The sequence below is a fragment of the Camelus dromedarius genome, chromosome 18 (genome assembly GCF_036321535.1).
Source record: "Camelus dromedarius isolate mCamDro1 chromosome 18, mCamDro1.pat, whole genome shotgun sequence".
Classification (NCBI taxonomy): domain Eukaryota; kingdom Metazoa; phylum Chordata; class Mammalia; order Artiodactyla; family Camelidae; genus Camelus; species Camelus dromedarius.
Genome location: NC_087453.1, coordinates 18,862,348 through 18,876,160, shown reverse-complemented (window position 1 = coordinate 18,876,160; position 13,813 = coordinate 18,862,348). Strand labels below are relative to the sequence as shown.

The 13,813-nt window shown below is 43.9% G+C and overlaps 1 protein-coding gene and 1 non-coding gene across 2 annotated transcripts in view; both read left to right on the top strand.

Moving 5' to 3' along the window:
• CNBD2 (cyclic nucleotide binding domain containing 2) overlaps positions 1-8,412 on the top strand; it is a 44,514-nt gene extending 36,102 nt beyond the window's left edge. The window contains exons 11-12 of the mRNA XM_031433900.2: positions 3,442-3,605; positions 8,064-8,412. Of these exons, the coding sequence (XP_031289760.1) occupies positions 3,442-3,605; positions 8,064-8,382 (483 nt within the window). The 3' untranslated portion in view covers positions 8,383-8,412. The remainder of the gene's footprint in view (positions 1-3,441; positions 3,606-8,063) is intronic.
• Positions 8,413-11,698: 3,286 nt separating this feature from the next.
• On the top strand, positions 11,699-11,825 carry LOC116147553 (small nucleolar RNA SNORA40). Its single transcript, XR_004131112.1, has one exon. It is a non-coding gene; the product is annotated as a small nucleolar RNA SNORA40 (small nucleolar RNA).
• Positions 11,826-13,813: the final 1,988 nt, after the last annotated feature.

The following is a 13,813-nucleotide window of genomic DNA, read 5'->3' as shown; positions in this document are numbered from 1 at the left end:
TTAACTGGCTCCCCCCAATACCCCCTCCACCCTACCCACCCCCCCCTAAAAACAAACAGAAACCAGCTTCCTTGCCACATGATGGCCCCTTAGATATTCAAAGAATGCTGTTTTGTTTTTCATTCAACATTTATGGAGCCAGGCACAGTGCCAATGCCCCATTAATTATTTTCCTATTCTGGGAAGACATTCCTCCATTCCTTCCGCCTTCACGGGATGTAGTTTCCAGCCTTCTCACTTCCGCTTCACTGCGGTTTCAGTGTTCAGAGTGAGATGCTCAGGACTGAACACAGGCCACCTGAGGCCAGGCCCCAGCTGTGAATGCAGCCTCGTGTGCTGCCCGCCCATGGAGGAGCTGGGATGGTTGGCCTCCCGGGTAGAATGGAGGCACTACAGGGTAGGAGAGATGTTGCCTGGTCTGGAGAGGGTGACAGGAGTGGGAAGCTGTGTAAGATGGAACAAGAACAACAAGGACTTTGGACTTGATTCTCTTGGCAATCCTGTAAGACTCTGGGTGGGGGCTCAGAGCAAGGTCCTGACTGCCTCATTCACCAAACAGGGCCCAGGGCATAGACCGCCCCCCACAGCTGCCCAAATATTCATTAACATGATTCTGTGGGAAAATGCCTACAGTGTGCTTCTGGTAAAGTTCTGTTCTCCCTGCTTTGAAGGCCCTGGCTTCACTTGCAGGAGAATGAATGGTAATAGCTATGACTGTATTCACTTGCCAGGATGTAGGAGTCATTCTTCTTGCCTTTGGAAGCAGGAGTGTAGAGCTGGGTCAGTGCTAGAAACAGCAGAGTTTGGGGCTGGGAGTAAAGAGACCCATGTTTGGAGCCAGGAGGTGTGGCGGAAGCAGCTTCTCCAGGGAACAGGCAGGCTGAGACCTCAGAAATGGCCAAGACTAGGCAGAGGAGCAGGGACATGGCAGATAGACCCCTCCCATCTTTTAATTTTTGCTTCTAATTAGCTCTCTGTGTGGCCTTGGGCAAATCACTTTCTCTCTCTGAATCTGTGCCTTCATCAGAAGATGAGGACATTCACCTGGGGAACTGCCAGCTCTAATGTTGTGTGTCTCTGTTTGAACATTCACTCAGCAGGTCTTTCTTGAACATCTATCATACTCCAAGCAGGGTCCAAGGTGCCAGTGTGGGCAAGAACACTGACATCATTCCTGCTCTTGTGGGTCTTGTGATCTAGTCTGGGGAAGTAAACAGATAACGTAGCAAACAAACAGCAAATTTTAAATTGCTGTTTGGAATGGAATAGAAAGCTGGGTTGGGGCAGGGTAGGCTTCTCAAACGAGTGGTCAAAGAAGGCTGCTCTAAGGAGGTGCTGTTTCAGCTGAGACCTGAATGACAAAAAGAATAAGCTACAGACAGCCTGGGGGAAGAGTGTTCCAGACAGGAACAGCAGGTCAAGCCTGAGGCTGGAAGGAGCTTGGCATGTTGAGCGGATGGGAAGAGAGGGCAGCATGGCTGGAACAGAGTAAAAAGGCAGGGAGCTTCATGAGGTTGAAATGGCTGAAGCCTTGGTGGCCACAGTGAGGAGTTTATTTTATCGTTGGTGCTTTGGGAAGCTATTTGAAGTGTGTAGGCAGAGAAAGGACGTGAGGCTGCCTGGGATGTGTAGGGTGGATGGGAGGTGGTTAACAGTGCCTGCTGGCAGTGAGGCCCTGGACAGATTGCTGGTTCAAACCCTGGCTCCACCGCTGTCTGTCTTGTTAACCTTGGGCGAGTTAACCTCTTTGTGCCTCAGTTTCCTCAAAGTGTGAGATTAAAAGCACGGCCTCTAAAGACAGACTCAGCTGGCTTCATATCCTAGCTTTGTTGCTTCCACGCTGTGTGATGTTGGCCAAGTTTCTTAACCTCAGCAGCGTCTCTGTAGTGATGATGATGATAGAGCTCACCTCCTGGGGTTCTTGTGAGGGTTACGTTAGTTAGTGTACAAGAAAGCTACCAGAGCGCCTGCAATGTAATAAATGCTCCTTAAACATTAGCTGGTGCTGTCATCACCATCGTCATCGTCATCATCATTGTTATTGTAATTATAGGGTACATGACCTTTGATGAGGAAATTTCCTTTTCGGAACCTTGTTTTCCAGTCTGAAGATGGTAATCCTATATCCTCGGGCGGTGGTGAGGGTTATGTTTATGTAGTATTTTTGCCACGCAGTAGGAGCAGCCGCTCGGGTTTCTGTGCAAGGCCTGGTGCTGGTTGGAAAGGCCTTCATGCCCATCGTACTGAGCACAGCTAACATGTGAGGTGCTTCACATCTCCCACAATGTCCTCACACATGTCATCTTGTTTGGACCTCAATAGCTTCATAAGAAAGATAACAAGAAGAGACAAGGCCATGGCTTAGAGTACTGAATAGTCTTCAGATGGTCATTCTTCCAGGTCTAGAACCCAAATGGATTGGGGGGGGGGCTGGTCCAAATCCCACTTCACATCTCCTTTCAAATTCAGAGTCTTTCAGAGACGTATGGGGCAGGTAGTCTCACCTCTGTCTCACAGGTGAGCAAACAATGGCCCAGGAGGTATAACTGCCCAAAATCACATAACAAGTAAACATATGCATCTTCCTTCTGAAGCCAGGATTATTCCTAGTCTCTCATGGCCTCCATAGAGCAGACCTCTTGGTTTATGGCTCCTTTCACATCTTCTTGAGCCCAAGACAGCTGGGCATCGTAGGCTCTGGACTGCTGACCTCCCCTTTTCTCCCTGCCTGAGTCTGAATGGCGGAGAGGCTGAGAGTGAGTGGGGATTCAGCCGTAAGGATTCTAGTCTGGGCTCTGCCCCCCTCAGAGTGTCTCCTTAGAAGAGGGTTACACTCTCTGTAAAACAAGCATGTATTCCTGTTGATCTCCATCTCCCTTCTAGATAGAAGTGAGCAGGAGTCCATGCCAGGGAGCCAGAGGAACACATGTGCTGCACAGAGCCTGTGAGGGACAGAGAAAACTCAGGCTTGGTGGGGACACATGCTTATGAGCGAAGACCCTCAGAAAAGTGTGGGGGGAGGGTGTGGTGGCTGTAAAAAGGAAGATGGAAGAGGAGGACTAGCTGTTTGATTTTGGTTGTAGTCGTAAGGAGGAGAGGATGGGCTTACCTGGCACAAGGAGGAATTGAGATATTGGATAATAGGGAATGCTTGTAAAATGCCTCCATCTGGCAGGTGACTGCTTGAGGCCAGTGCTTGCAGAGCCTGCTACCTGGATGGAGGACAGTGGACAGAGGGCCTTGAGGGCTCTTTTAATTCCACAAGCCCGAAGATTTCGAGTCAGGTAGCAAAGGGAGCCCCGGACTTCTCCCCATACTCTGCTGAATGACCCCAGGTGGATTCACCTCTTGTTTGGAGCCTTATTTTCCCATCCTGGGGAGTGGAGCCTGGAGAAGTGGAGGGTCTCTGAGGGCAACCTTTCTGGGACTTCTTTTCCCTAGGGCCTCCACCAGATCCTCCTCCCAGAGACCCAACATGACATGCGGCCCTTGATCCTCATCAGCCTGGGAGCTGAGGTGATACGGGTGAGGGAAGAGAAATTTTGTGACCTGCTTGACAGTAAGACAATAGAAAAGTTGTCGAAGTTCAAGATCAAGTACCCCAGGTAGGTGCTGGACATGTGTGTACATCCCACCAGATTCAATGAACAATTTTTTACCTCTTGTTTTAGTATAAGAAAGGAAAAAATGATAATACCTAATGCTGACGAGGGTTGAATGAAGTTGGCAATTGTTGGTACACTTTAAATTGGCTCAATCCTTTTGATAACAATGTTGGCATTATGTTTCAAGGGCCACAAAACTGTTCTTATCCTTTGAAGCAGTGGTCTACCTATGAATTTATCTTTATATAACTAAATTACACAGAAAGCTACATACATTAAGATGTTTGTAGCCACCATATTCATAATGGAAAAACAACCACCCCCACCCACAGGTGTCACATCAAGGGATAGTTTAGAAAACTGTGATACATTCCCTTGATAGAATGTAACAGTTTTATTTAAAAAATCGTAAGTAAACAGGAAATAAAATGCTACATGAAAAGGACAGGGTACAGAATTGTATATATACTATGACTATGCCTTTGTAGAACACTTACATGAGAAAAATCTAGAAGGAAAATGAGCAAAAATGATAATACCTGTAGTATTGCACAATTTATAATAGTCATTCTCTCTGAAAAGTAGGACTAAAAGGGACTTTCTGGTTATAGTTATATATTCTTCTCATGTTTGTTTTTGCAATGAGTATGCATTTCTTTTATAATGAGGGAAAAAAAGATAAACTTTTTAAAAGTCATTGTCAGGGTAGTGACTCTCCAAAAGTGGATTTTTTCCTTTAGTCAATCTGCCCCTCTTTTTTTTTTTTTTTTTTTGAAAATTCCTACTCATTCTTTAAGATTCAGCTTCTCCAGAAAACCCTTCATGGCTGACCTCAGGCTGGGTGGGTTAAGTGCCCCTTTTGTACCCTCACAATACTCCCCATGCAGCTCTGTCAGTGGCCATACCACGTGGTATTACAGCTGTTGAGAGCTGTGTAGTTTTTGCACAGTTCTTCCCCTACCACTTGACTGATTGCTTCATGAAGGCAGGGATTGGGCTTTGTTCCCCTCTCATCCCTGGTTCCTGTACAGTATGTGGTATGTGGTAGGTGCTCAGTGGAGGTTGGATAAGTGAATGATTGAAGGGGACATACTCATTGTGGGAAACTGGAAAATGCTGAACATTTAAGAAGGTGAAGACCAAAGCCGTTTGCATTCCTCCAGCAATCCCAGTTAGCATTTTATGTATCTTAGTATTTTGGGGGTATATGTGCCAAATATACATTTACCATTCAGGCACACAAAGTTTAATAACGGAGATCATACCAATTATGCAATTTGACATCCCCCTCTCTTTTTCTTTTCTTGTGGTGATGTTGTGGTCAGACATGGTTTTTGTGGGCAGATGTGGGGAGCATGTGATTCCTGTGGTCAAGAAAGAGGAAGCCTGAAGGCAGATCTGTAGAGTTCCTTCAGCCATGTCCAATAGGCACATGAAAGAATTTGACATGGGATTTGTATGACTTTGGATAAATCATTTCCCCTCTTCTAGGCTTCAGACCCCAATCTGCAAAACAGAAAATTAGACTAGATCAGTGTTTCCCCAAGTATAGAGCATATTCACAGAAGGCTTACAAAATGACTTTTGGTGGTACACGGATTGTAAGCAGCCTCGTATTAGACATGACAAGCTCGCTAAACTCATGATTTGACCATCTTGCTGCTTAGAACAAAGCCAAGGTAAATATTTAAGTAGAAGAAACTAAATAGAATTAAGAAAAATTATTAGCAAATTAAAAGAACAGATGTTATGCAGCTATGGCCCAAATTGGGACAGTTTTGTGGAAAAAAAAAAGTTGGGAAACATTGGTGGTTCCTTGCAGTTCACCAGTGCCCCAGTTCTCTGATTCCTGGGTACTATCAATACAGAAAATAGCTATTTAGAGCCACCTACTCAAAAAAGTATTTAAAGAGTCTTAGCTTCTCACATAATGTCTAGTACATGATGGGTATCGGTTAAAGTCTGTTGAATTGATATTCAGAGAAGGTTTGCTTAGACTTGAGGGTGGCAGATGTCTGGGTGCTCAGCGTCTGTGCTGCGCAGTCAGCACTTGGCTGCAATCAGCTGTAATGCTGACAGAGTTCTGGCTTATTCATTAATTGTTGAACTCATGGTTTTCTAGACTGCTAAAGCAGGCAGAAAACATATCCATTATCTAGCTCAAATCCTCCATGTTTAATTGAGGACTGTGGGGCCCAGGAAAGGGGACATGACATCCTGGAGATCACATGGTCAGTGGGTGAGACACCTGTCCTGTGGATCCCATGGGCTGGATATGCAGAAGCCTCTACCCCTATAAAACACAGCGAGTTCACGTAGAATATAAACAGCTGAGGTCACAAGAAAGAAGGGAAACCTCCAAGAGCCCAGAGGAAGAGCAGCCTAACACCAAAGCACAGAGCGTGCTCTAGTGCTGGATGGCCCAGTGGGCATCGGGTGGGGGTGGCAGTCGAGGGCATGATGGGCTGAAGTTTTGCAGCCTGCAAGGACTGACGAAGCTCTCAGTTCAAGTGAGGCAGAGATTGGAGCTGCACGAGGCTGAGGCCTTTAGAAGAGCTACCCACTTTAGTGAAAGATTAGACTAGAAATCAATGTGACCATCAGCATCAGGAGGTGATATGGAATCTTGTCTGTCTTAACTTGAACTCTGGATCCAAAAAAAAAAAAAATCCCTTAGGAATGTGTAGTCACATGCTTGTCCCTCACAGGTTTGGTGAGTTCCTTAGCCTCACTGAACCTTAGTTTTCATGTTTGTGAAATAGGGTGGTTGTGAGGGTCAGAGTTAACAAGTGTAAAGTGCTTGGCACATGGGAAATACGCCGTCAGGGTTGGATGTTGTTATTTATTACGTAAGAAATTGGGAGTTAGTGGAACTTCTTAAGTGGAGACTGCAGTGCTGTGCTGGCAAATGTTCAGCAAGCAACTGTCCGGGAGGTGGAAGGTAACCCTGACTTGAAGTGTTTGCCAGTTTCTGTGGTTTACATACTCCCATCATGGCCAGTTTTGAGCTACCAGCCTAATGTTACTTAGCATGGACTTGTTCTTGTGAGCTGGTAGGAGCTGCCTTTGGTACCTTGGAGACCAACAAGGACTAACTTGTAGCCCATTCTGACCTCTGGATTTTTTTATTAAGTTGACCTCTATGAATCAAAGTTGATTTTGTCCTGGTCAATATATTCTACCCAGAAGAATGCTCTAATGTATCAGTGGTTTATCAGGCTTTCCTCCTTAGGGGAGGGTACAGGTGAGTCAGTGGAGGCTGAACATGCCTTACCCTTGTGGTGGTCTCAGAAGGAAATAAGCCAATGAGAGCTGAGCCCAGTCCATTCTCCCCCACTTTCCCTCACATGTGATGAGGGAAGGGGGCGGAGTAGACCCAGGGCACCAAGACAAGTCCAAGGTAGCTACCAATCGACATTCTATCTCTATAGATTTGCCTGTTCTGGACATTTCAGATAAATGGAATCATGTAATATGTGGTCTTTTGTGAGTGGCTTCTTAGCATAATGTTTTCAAGGTTCGTTTATGTTGTAGCAGGAATTAGTACTTCATTCCTTTTTATTGTCAAATAATATTCCAGTGCATGTAAATACTACACTTTATTTATCCATTCATCAGTTGATGGACATTTGGGTTGTTTCTGTGTTTTGGCTATTATAAATAATGCTGTTATGAACATTCTTGTGCAAGTTTTTGTGTGGACATATGGTTTCATTTCTCTTGGGTATCTATCTAGGAATGGAGTTGCTGGGTCACAAGTTAACTCTTTAACCTTTTGAGGAACTGCCAGACTGTTTTTCAAAGTGACTGCACCATTTTACATTGCTGTCAGCGATGTATTGGAACCCTTGTTCCAATATCTCCACATGCTCATTAACACTTACTATTGTTTGCATTTTAATTATTATTATCCTAGTGGGCATAAGTGATACCTTGTGTGGCTTTGACTTAAATTTACCTGATGGCTAATGTAATTTAAAATTTTCAGTAGCTGCATTACAAGAAGTAAAAAGAAAGAAAAAAGGAATAAAAAAAAGTGTGTGAAATTAATTTTAAAAGTATATTTTATTGAATTCAGTATACCTAAAATATTATCATTTCAACATGTAATCAACATAAAAATTACTAAGATAGTCTACTTTTTTGTTGCTGTTCTAAGTCTTTGAAATCTGGTGTGTATTTTACACTTAGAACACATCTCTAATTCAGATAGACCACACTTCAGCTACTCAGTAGCCACATGTGGCTCGTGGCCACCACATGGAATAGTGCAGGTCTAGGGGAAGAAGGTGTGGAAGGGTAGAGGAGGCAGAGAGAAGAGTCTGGGGAAAGGCACAGAGGTGGGACAGAGCACAGCGTGTTTAGGGACTGGCCAGAGTGGCAGGAGGCAAGGCCGGGGGTAGCAGGGGTCTGGGAGCGGCTGGCATGGGAACTCCAGCATCTGTGCCTTACCTTCAGCGATGAAGATATGTGCCAGAAGTTCCTCAAGGAGAACAGCTGGAATATCTTTCGGAAGGACCTGCTGCGGCTGCTGGTAGAACCTCGCCAGTGTCCCCAGTTCACCCCAATCCAGCCCAAGAAGAAAGGGATCTACAGCCCTAAGCCTGTGATGCTGGATTTGTATAGCTTAGGCAAGAAGACTAAACCTCGTCATCCTGTATTTATGGCACCCCAGAAATATCTCCCCCCATTGAGGATAGTCCAAACCATTTTGGCACCCCGATACAAAATCCAGGAACTCCTGCCTCAGTATAAGAATGCTGGGGTCCTTGTTTAGAATCAATAAAAGGTGTTGGATTGACCACCATGTTTCCTGAGTGACCACCATGGGAGTTGCGGGGCTTACGGTTGGGAACCCTGAGGACTGAGCTATGGGTCCAGAGAGATGTTTGGGGGCAGTAAGTGGGGCACCATCTCCCTTGACCCTTGTGGGGCTGAGTAAGCTATGTTCAGGAGACTGGGTGTGGATGGGTTAATCACTGGGGCTGGTCTCAGGGTCTTACTTGATGAGATAGGTGGGAGGCACAGAGGCAAGAGCTTTTTCTGCACTGAGAATGTGTTTTTCCTTTGGCATTTTCTTGAGAAACCGGGTAAACATTTGAATAGCTCTTATTCATGGTTTTATGCAGTACTGCCATTTCTTTGAATTTATAACCAAGCAGAGAGTGGGCAGCACGAGGCCCTAGCTGTGTTGGGTTATACGTGTAATGTCCCTGGTAAATGCTCAGTATACATTCGATGGCATTAGTACCTTTTTGACCAAGATCAATGTGGCCATGCAAAGACTCTCTTCCCCTTTCAATGGAATAGGAAACTGAGGCTTTGAAAGGCTGGGCCTTCATAATCAATGATAAAGGCCATCCCCCAGAGATTTGAGATGGGAGGGTCCTGGCTGTCATGTCACCCAACCTCCACACTAACTGAAACAGTTCATGTCAATATTAAGGGGCAGCCTTGGGGAGAGCAGAGGTAGATCACCAAAGCACTGACATACACTGTGGGTGAGGGTGCTATTTGAAGGAAGGATGGGTGGGACGGTGAGGAGAGGGCTTCTGGCTTTAAGTGTGTGAGAGCCTCCTAGCCTCCGGGCTGTGAGCGTCAGAATCCAAACCCCAACCCCCTCCCACCCTGGCCCATCTGCTCTGCAGCATGCAGCAGGGAAGACAAATTAGGATTTATTTGGGAGAGAAACTCAGTTCAGAAGGAGCCAGTTGTGCCAACACTGCTTGGCACAAGTGTCAGAGAACAAACTTGTTTTCAGTGCTACAGAGGTTTTCACTGCCCACCTGGCACAGATCCAAGGCTCAGGAAGCCCTCAGTGGATCTGCCCTCAGAGAGAAGGGCCTGGGCTCAGGTACTGAGTACCTAGTGTGAGCCTGCATTGTGTGAGGCACTCTACAGAGGCTATCACTTACCCTGAAGATACTTCCTGGCAGCTAACTAGGCGGCACTGTCCCCATAGGACAGATGAGGAGCCCGAGGCCCAGAGAAGCAAAGAAAGGCCTTGTTTAAGCTCACTCGACTGCCAGGTGGTGGTTTTGGGAAATCTGTGTGTTTTCACTGCACCCCAGGGCCCTCCTAGGCAGGCAGTGCTGCGGTGTGTGTACTGTGACACCACCATTACTCATCTTCCCGAATGAGCCACCTGTTTTCAAAACAGAAATTCTGTATACACAACCTTGGAACTGTGCTGGAGAGACTATATATGCCCTCAGGGATGATTTTCCATATGTAAATAAGTGCAGTCATTCTTAGAGAGGCACACCCAGGCCACTCAAGCCAAAAATATACCCTCAGGGACTAATAGCTTCCACTGTTTGGGGAAAATGAAAAAACGCATTTGAGAAGCACAGGAGATATTGCCAGCATTTGTTATAGGAGGTATTTAAGATTCCTTTTTGGGGTTGGAAGCAAAAAACATTCTTTAAATCCTCTATTCCTTTTATGTAACTGGTGGAAAATCTTACCTTCCACTTATGGAAAGTCTAACGGGTGAGATGGGTCACTTTGCAACTCCCATAGCACCACTAGGGGCCATTTTGCCGTGATGTTTTCCTGTCATTTGGGGATTTAAGGGGTTTAACCACAAGGGTGCTGAGTTGCAGAATTTGTAATCACTGGTTCAGAGCTGACAGTGAAGACGAGTAGTTTCTAGGTGGCCAAGAAGCAGCACCAAAGATGGAAAAAGGTGTATTCAGGCTGCTAAAGGCTGTAGGCTCTAGCCCTGGGGACAGAGCCTGGGGGCATTGGGAAGATTTGGATGAGTGCTGTGTGACTTTCAGCCAGTCTCCTTCCTTTTCTGGAGCTTCACTACTATCATTTCTAAAATTTGCAGGGTCCAGTAGGTGTTCTTAAGCCTCCCCACAAGTCCAGGCTCTGCAGGGCGCCTGACCCTGTCTTTTGTTTCTCCCCACCCCCATTCTCCTACTTTCAAAGCCTCCCTAGCCCCCAACAGAAAATCAGAATCAAGAAGAAAATGGAAAATGATTACAAATCAATAAAAAATGTTAGAAAAAAGAATAAAATGGATTATTGAGACCCTTGGTGACATATGAAAACGAAATAGTAAAAAATAATAATACTATGAGATAATAGTATTAGTGTTAAATGTCCTGCTTTTGGTTAATTGTACTGTGGTTAGAATCTCCTGGTTCTTAGGAAATACACACTGAGGTACTTGGCCATTAAGGAAGATGATTTCAACTTACTTTCAAGTGATTTAGAAAGATACTGTGTGTATATTTAGAATGGCAAAGCATATATAGCAAAATGGTAACAGCTGGCGAATCTGGATGAAGGATACATAGGACTTCTTTGAACTGTAATTTTTAAAGAAATTATTTTTAATTGTATAATATACAGAAAATATACCCTCTTAACCATTTTTAAGTATCCATTTTGAAGTTCATTGTATTAAGTACATCACCACATCCATTTCCAGATTTCTTGTTATCTTGCCAAACTGAACCTCTGCACCCATTAAACAACAGCTTCCATTCCCCAGTCCCCTCTCCCAGCTCTTAGCAGCCATCATTCTATTTTGTCTATGAATCTGACTACTTTACATACCTTAAATAAGAAGAATTATACAATATTTGTCATTTTGTAAATGTCTTATTTCACATAGTATAACGCTCTCACGGATCATCCATGTTGTGCCATGTGTCAGAATTTCCTTCTTTTTAAGGCTAAATAAGATTCAATTGTGTGTATGTATCACATTTTGTTTATCCATTCATCTGCTGATGGGCACTTGGGCTGCTTCCACCTTTTGGCTATCGTGAATAATGCTACGGACATGAGTGTACAAATATCTTTGAGACCGTGCTTTCAATGCTTTTGGTATATACTCAGAAATGGAATTGCTGAATCATATGGTAATTCCATTTTTAATTTTTTGAGGAACTGTCATAGTGTTTTCCACAGTGGCCACACCATTCTTACAATTTTAGTGTGAAATTATTTCAAAATAAATATTACAACTCTGTCTTTGTAATTAGATGATTAATTGCTTTTAAAATCTGGTGATAAGATCCCTGATATCTAGAGCAAAAAGGGAAATATGCTATTTCACTAGAAATTAGACAATTAATAGCACTTGTGTTTGTTTTTGTTTTATTTGCGGACAAAGAGTTGTAGACAGGTGCAAAAATAAATCCTCTTTTGCAACCCAGAACTCATTGTTCAGTATGAGTTTTGATATAGGCAAGACGGAACAGGATACCTAAAACAGATTCAAGTGACGAGTATTGATAAACATAAAGATAGCTTCTGGGACTATAGAAACGGTAATTTAAAAGCATAAGATGAGAAATGATCAGTTATGTTGATTTAGTACTCTGACTTTATAATGTTCACATGAAACAAACATGGCTTCTTTTTTTAGGCTTTTATCTTGAACAGTGTCTGGACTTTTAAAACAAGGCATTGGCAACGATCAGTACTGTTCTAGGGTGTGATAAGCTTAGGAGTAAATGATTTGAACTTAATGTATATTTACAGGGTGTCTGAAATTCAGAACCAGGCAGATCAATCTTCCCTGACTCCAAATATGTAATAGTCCTAAAGTAAACTGCTTGAGAAAATTGGACCCCAAAGATTATAGGTGAGGAGTTTTTGAAGTGTGCTCATGTTCCACTGGAAGTCAGAGAAGCCCAACTAAAAGAATTATGGACTGACTGACAATTGTTGATTGAGCAAAAATTATTGAAAGGTCTGTCTTGAAGATTATATGACTCAGACATTGGAGGAACTAAGGGTTGATTGGCAGTGGAAAGAATCAGAACATGTGTGAAATTCTTAAAAAATTTATTGACTTAAATTATGCTACACAATTAAAAAAAAACCCTTTACACTTAAAAAAGAAAAGAAAAGAAAAGAAAAGAAAAGAAAAGAAATTAGACAATTAAGGCCAAGAAGAAAATGGAGGAAATCAATATGGATTTATATAAGCATTGGCCATGATGATTATGAAAACCTGGCGTTGAGCTCCCTGACAGCCAAGGCAAAAACAAAAACAAACAAACATGTTTGAAAGGAAGAATCTGCTCAGTCCCTCAAGGAGAGTAACAAAATTTTTTCTCATCCAAGGAGGCTGGGGAAGTTGGTCCTTACTCCTTTCTTTCATAGGTGCTTCCTACTCAATTTACTGTGTTCTCCTTTCTTTGAGGATACCTTAAATTAGGGGCCTGCCTGTTTCTCCTTGTGTCTAGACTCCTTGGCCTCTGACACCACAGGTCCCCTCTGTGTCAGGCCCCTTCTGACACCACAAAGTTAGTGCCTAGAATGGTTGCCTGCAGGTGAGGGCTGTCCACCCCACCTTGCTCCCTTATTGAAGGCTTATCACATGGAAGAAGGCAGTGGATTCAATGGTCTTTAAGCCCTAACAACACTGATTATCTGTGACTTTAAGGGTTAAAAACTGAGACTATCTTTTCCTGAGTAGGTTTTTAATCTTAGAAGACACTGTCAGAAAGTCCTTCTTCCTGTCATAACTTAAAGCTCATGCTACTGGTCAAGACTTTTTCTTATTTTGTGTGAGGTGGAGATAAGGAGGAACTACTCATTACTCTTCTGGAAGCCTCCTTCCAGTAATACCAGCCCTTTTCCTGTTCTTTTGTGTGATTTTATTGACATCACAGAGCAGAAGGAGCAGGATTATGAGCAGGAGTTCTGGATTTAGGCTTCTCAGCTCCTGACCAGCTATGTGACATTAGGCAAGTGACTGTTGTTTTTTATTTTGCCTCAGTTTCCCCTTCTGTAACGTAGGAATAATAAAAGCATCTGTTTCATAAAGTCATGAAGATTAACTTAAGCAGTCCATGTGAAACACTAAATTCAGAGTTGGACTCTCAGAAAGCAGATGGCTGGGGTGGGAGGAAAAGGGGCACCCAGGGACAAAATGGAACAGGTAAGTAGGTCTGTGAGCCCTGTAGACCAACAGAGGCCAGCCCTGCCCACAGAGATGAAATAGAAGAGTCCCGCATGCGGGCATTTCTCCATTTAACAGATCACAGCGGCTGGGGGATGTGCACGTGTAAAAAGCTCTTACCACGGAGTTGTTCTGCATTTGCCCATGGCTCTATTATCATACACATCCTTATCAGCTTCGATGATTACCAGCTCCTGGGATCCTCTTTGAGAGGAGCCCCAGAGCCTGTTGGCTGACAGCCTCCTCCTCCTCTTATGCCAGGGTTTGTCTTCTGTCC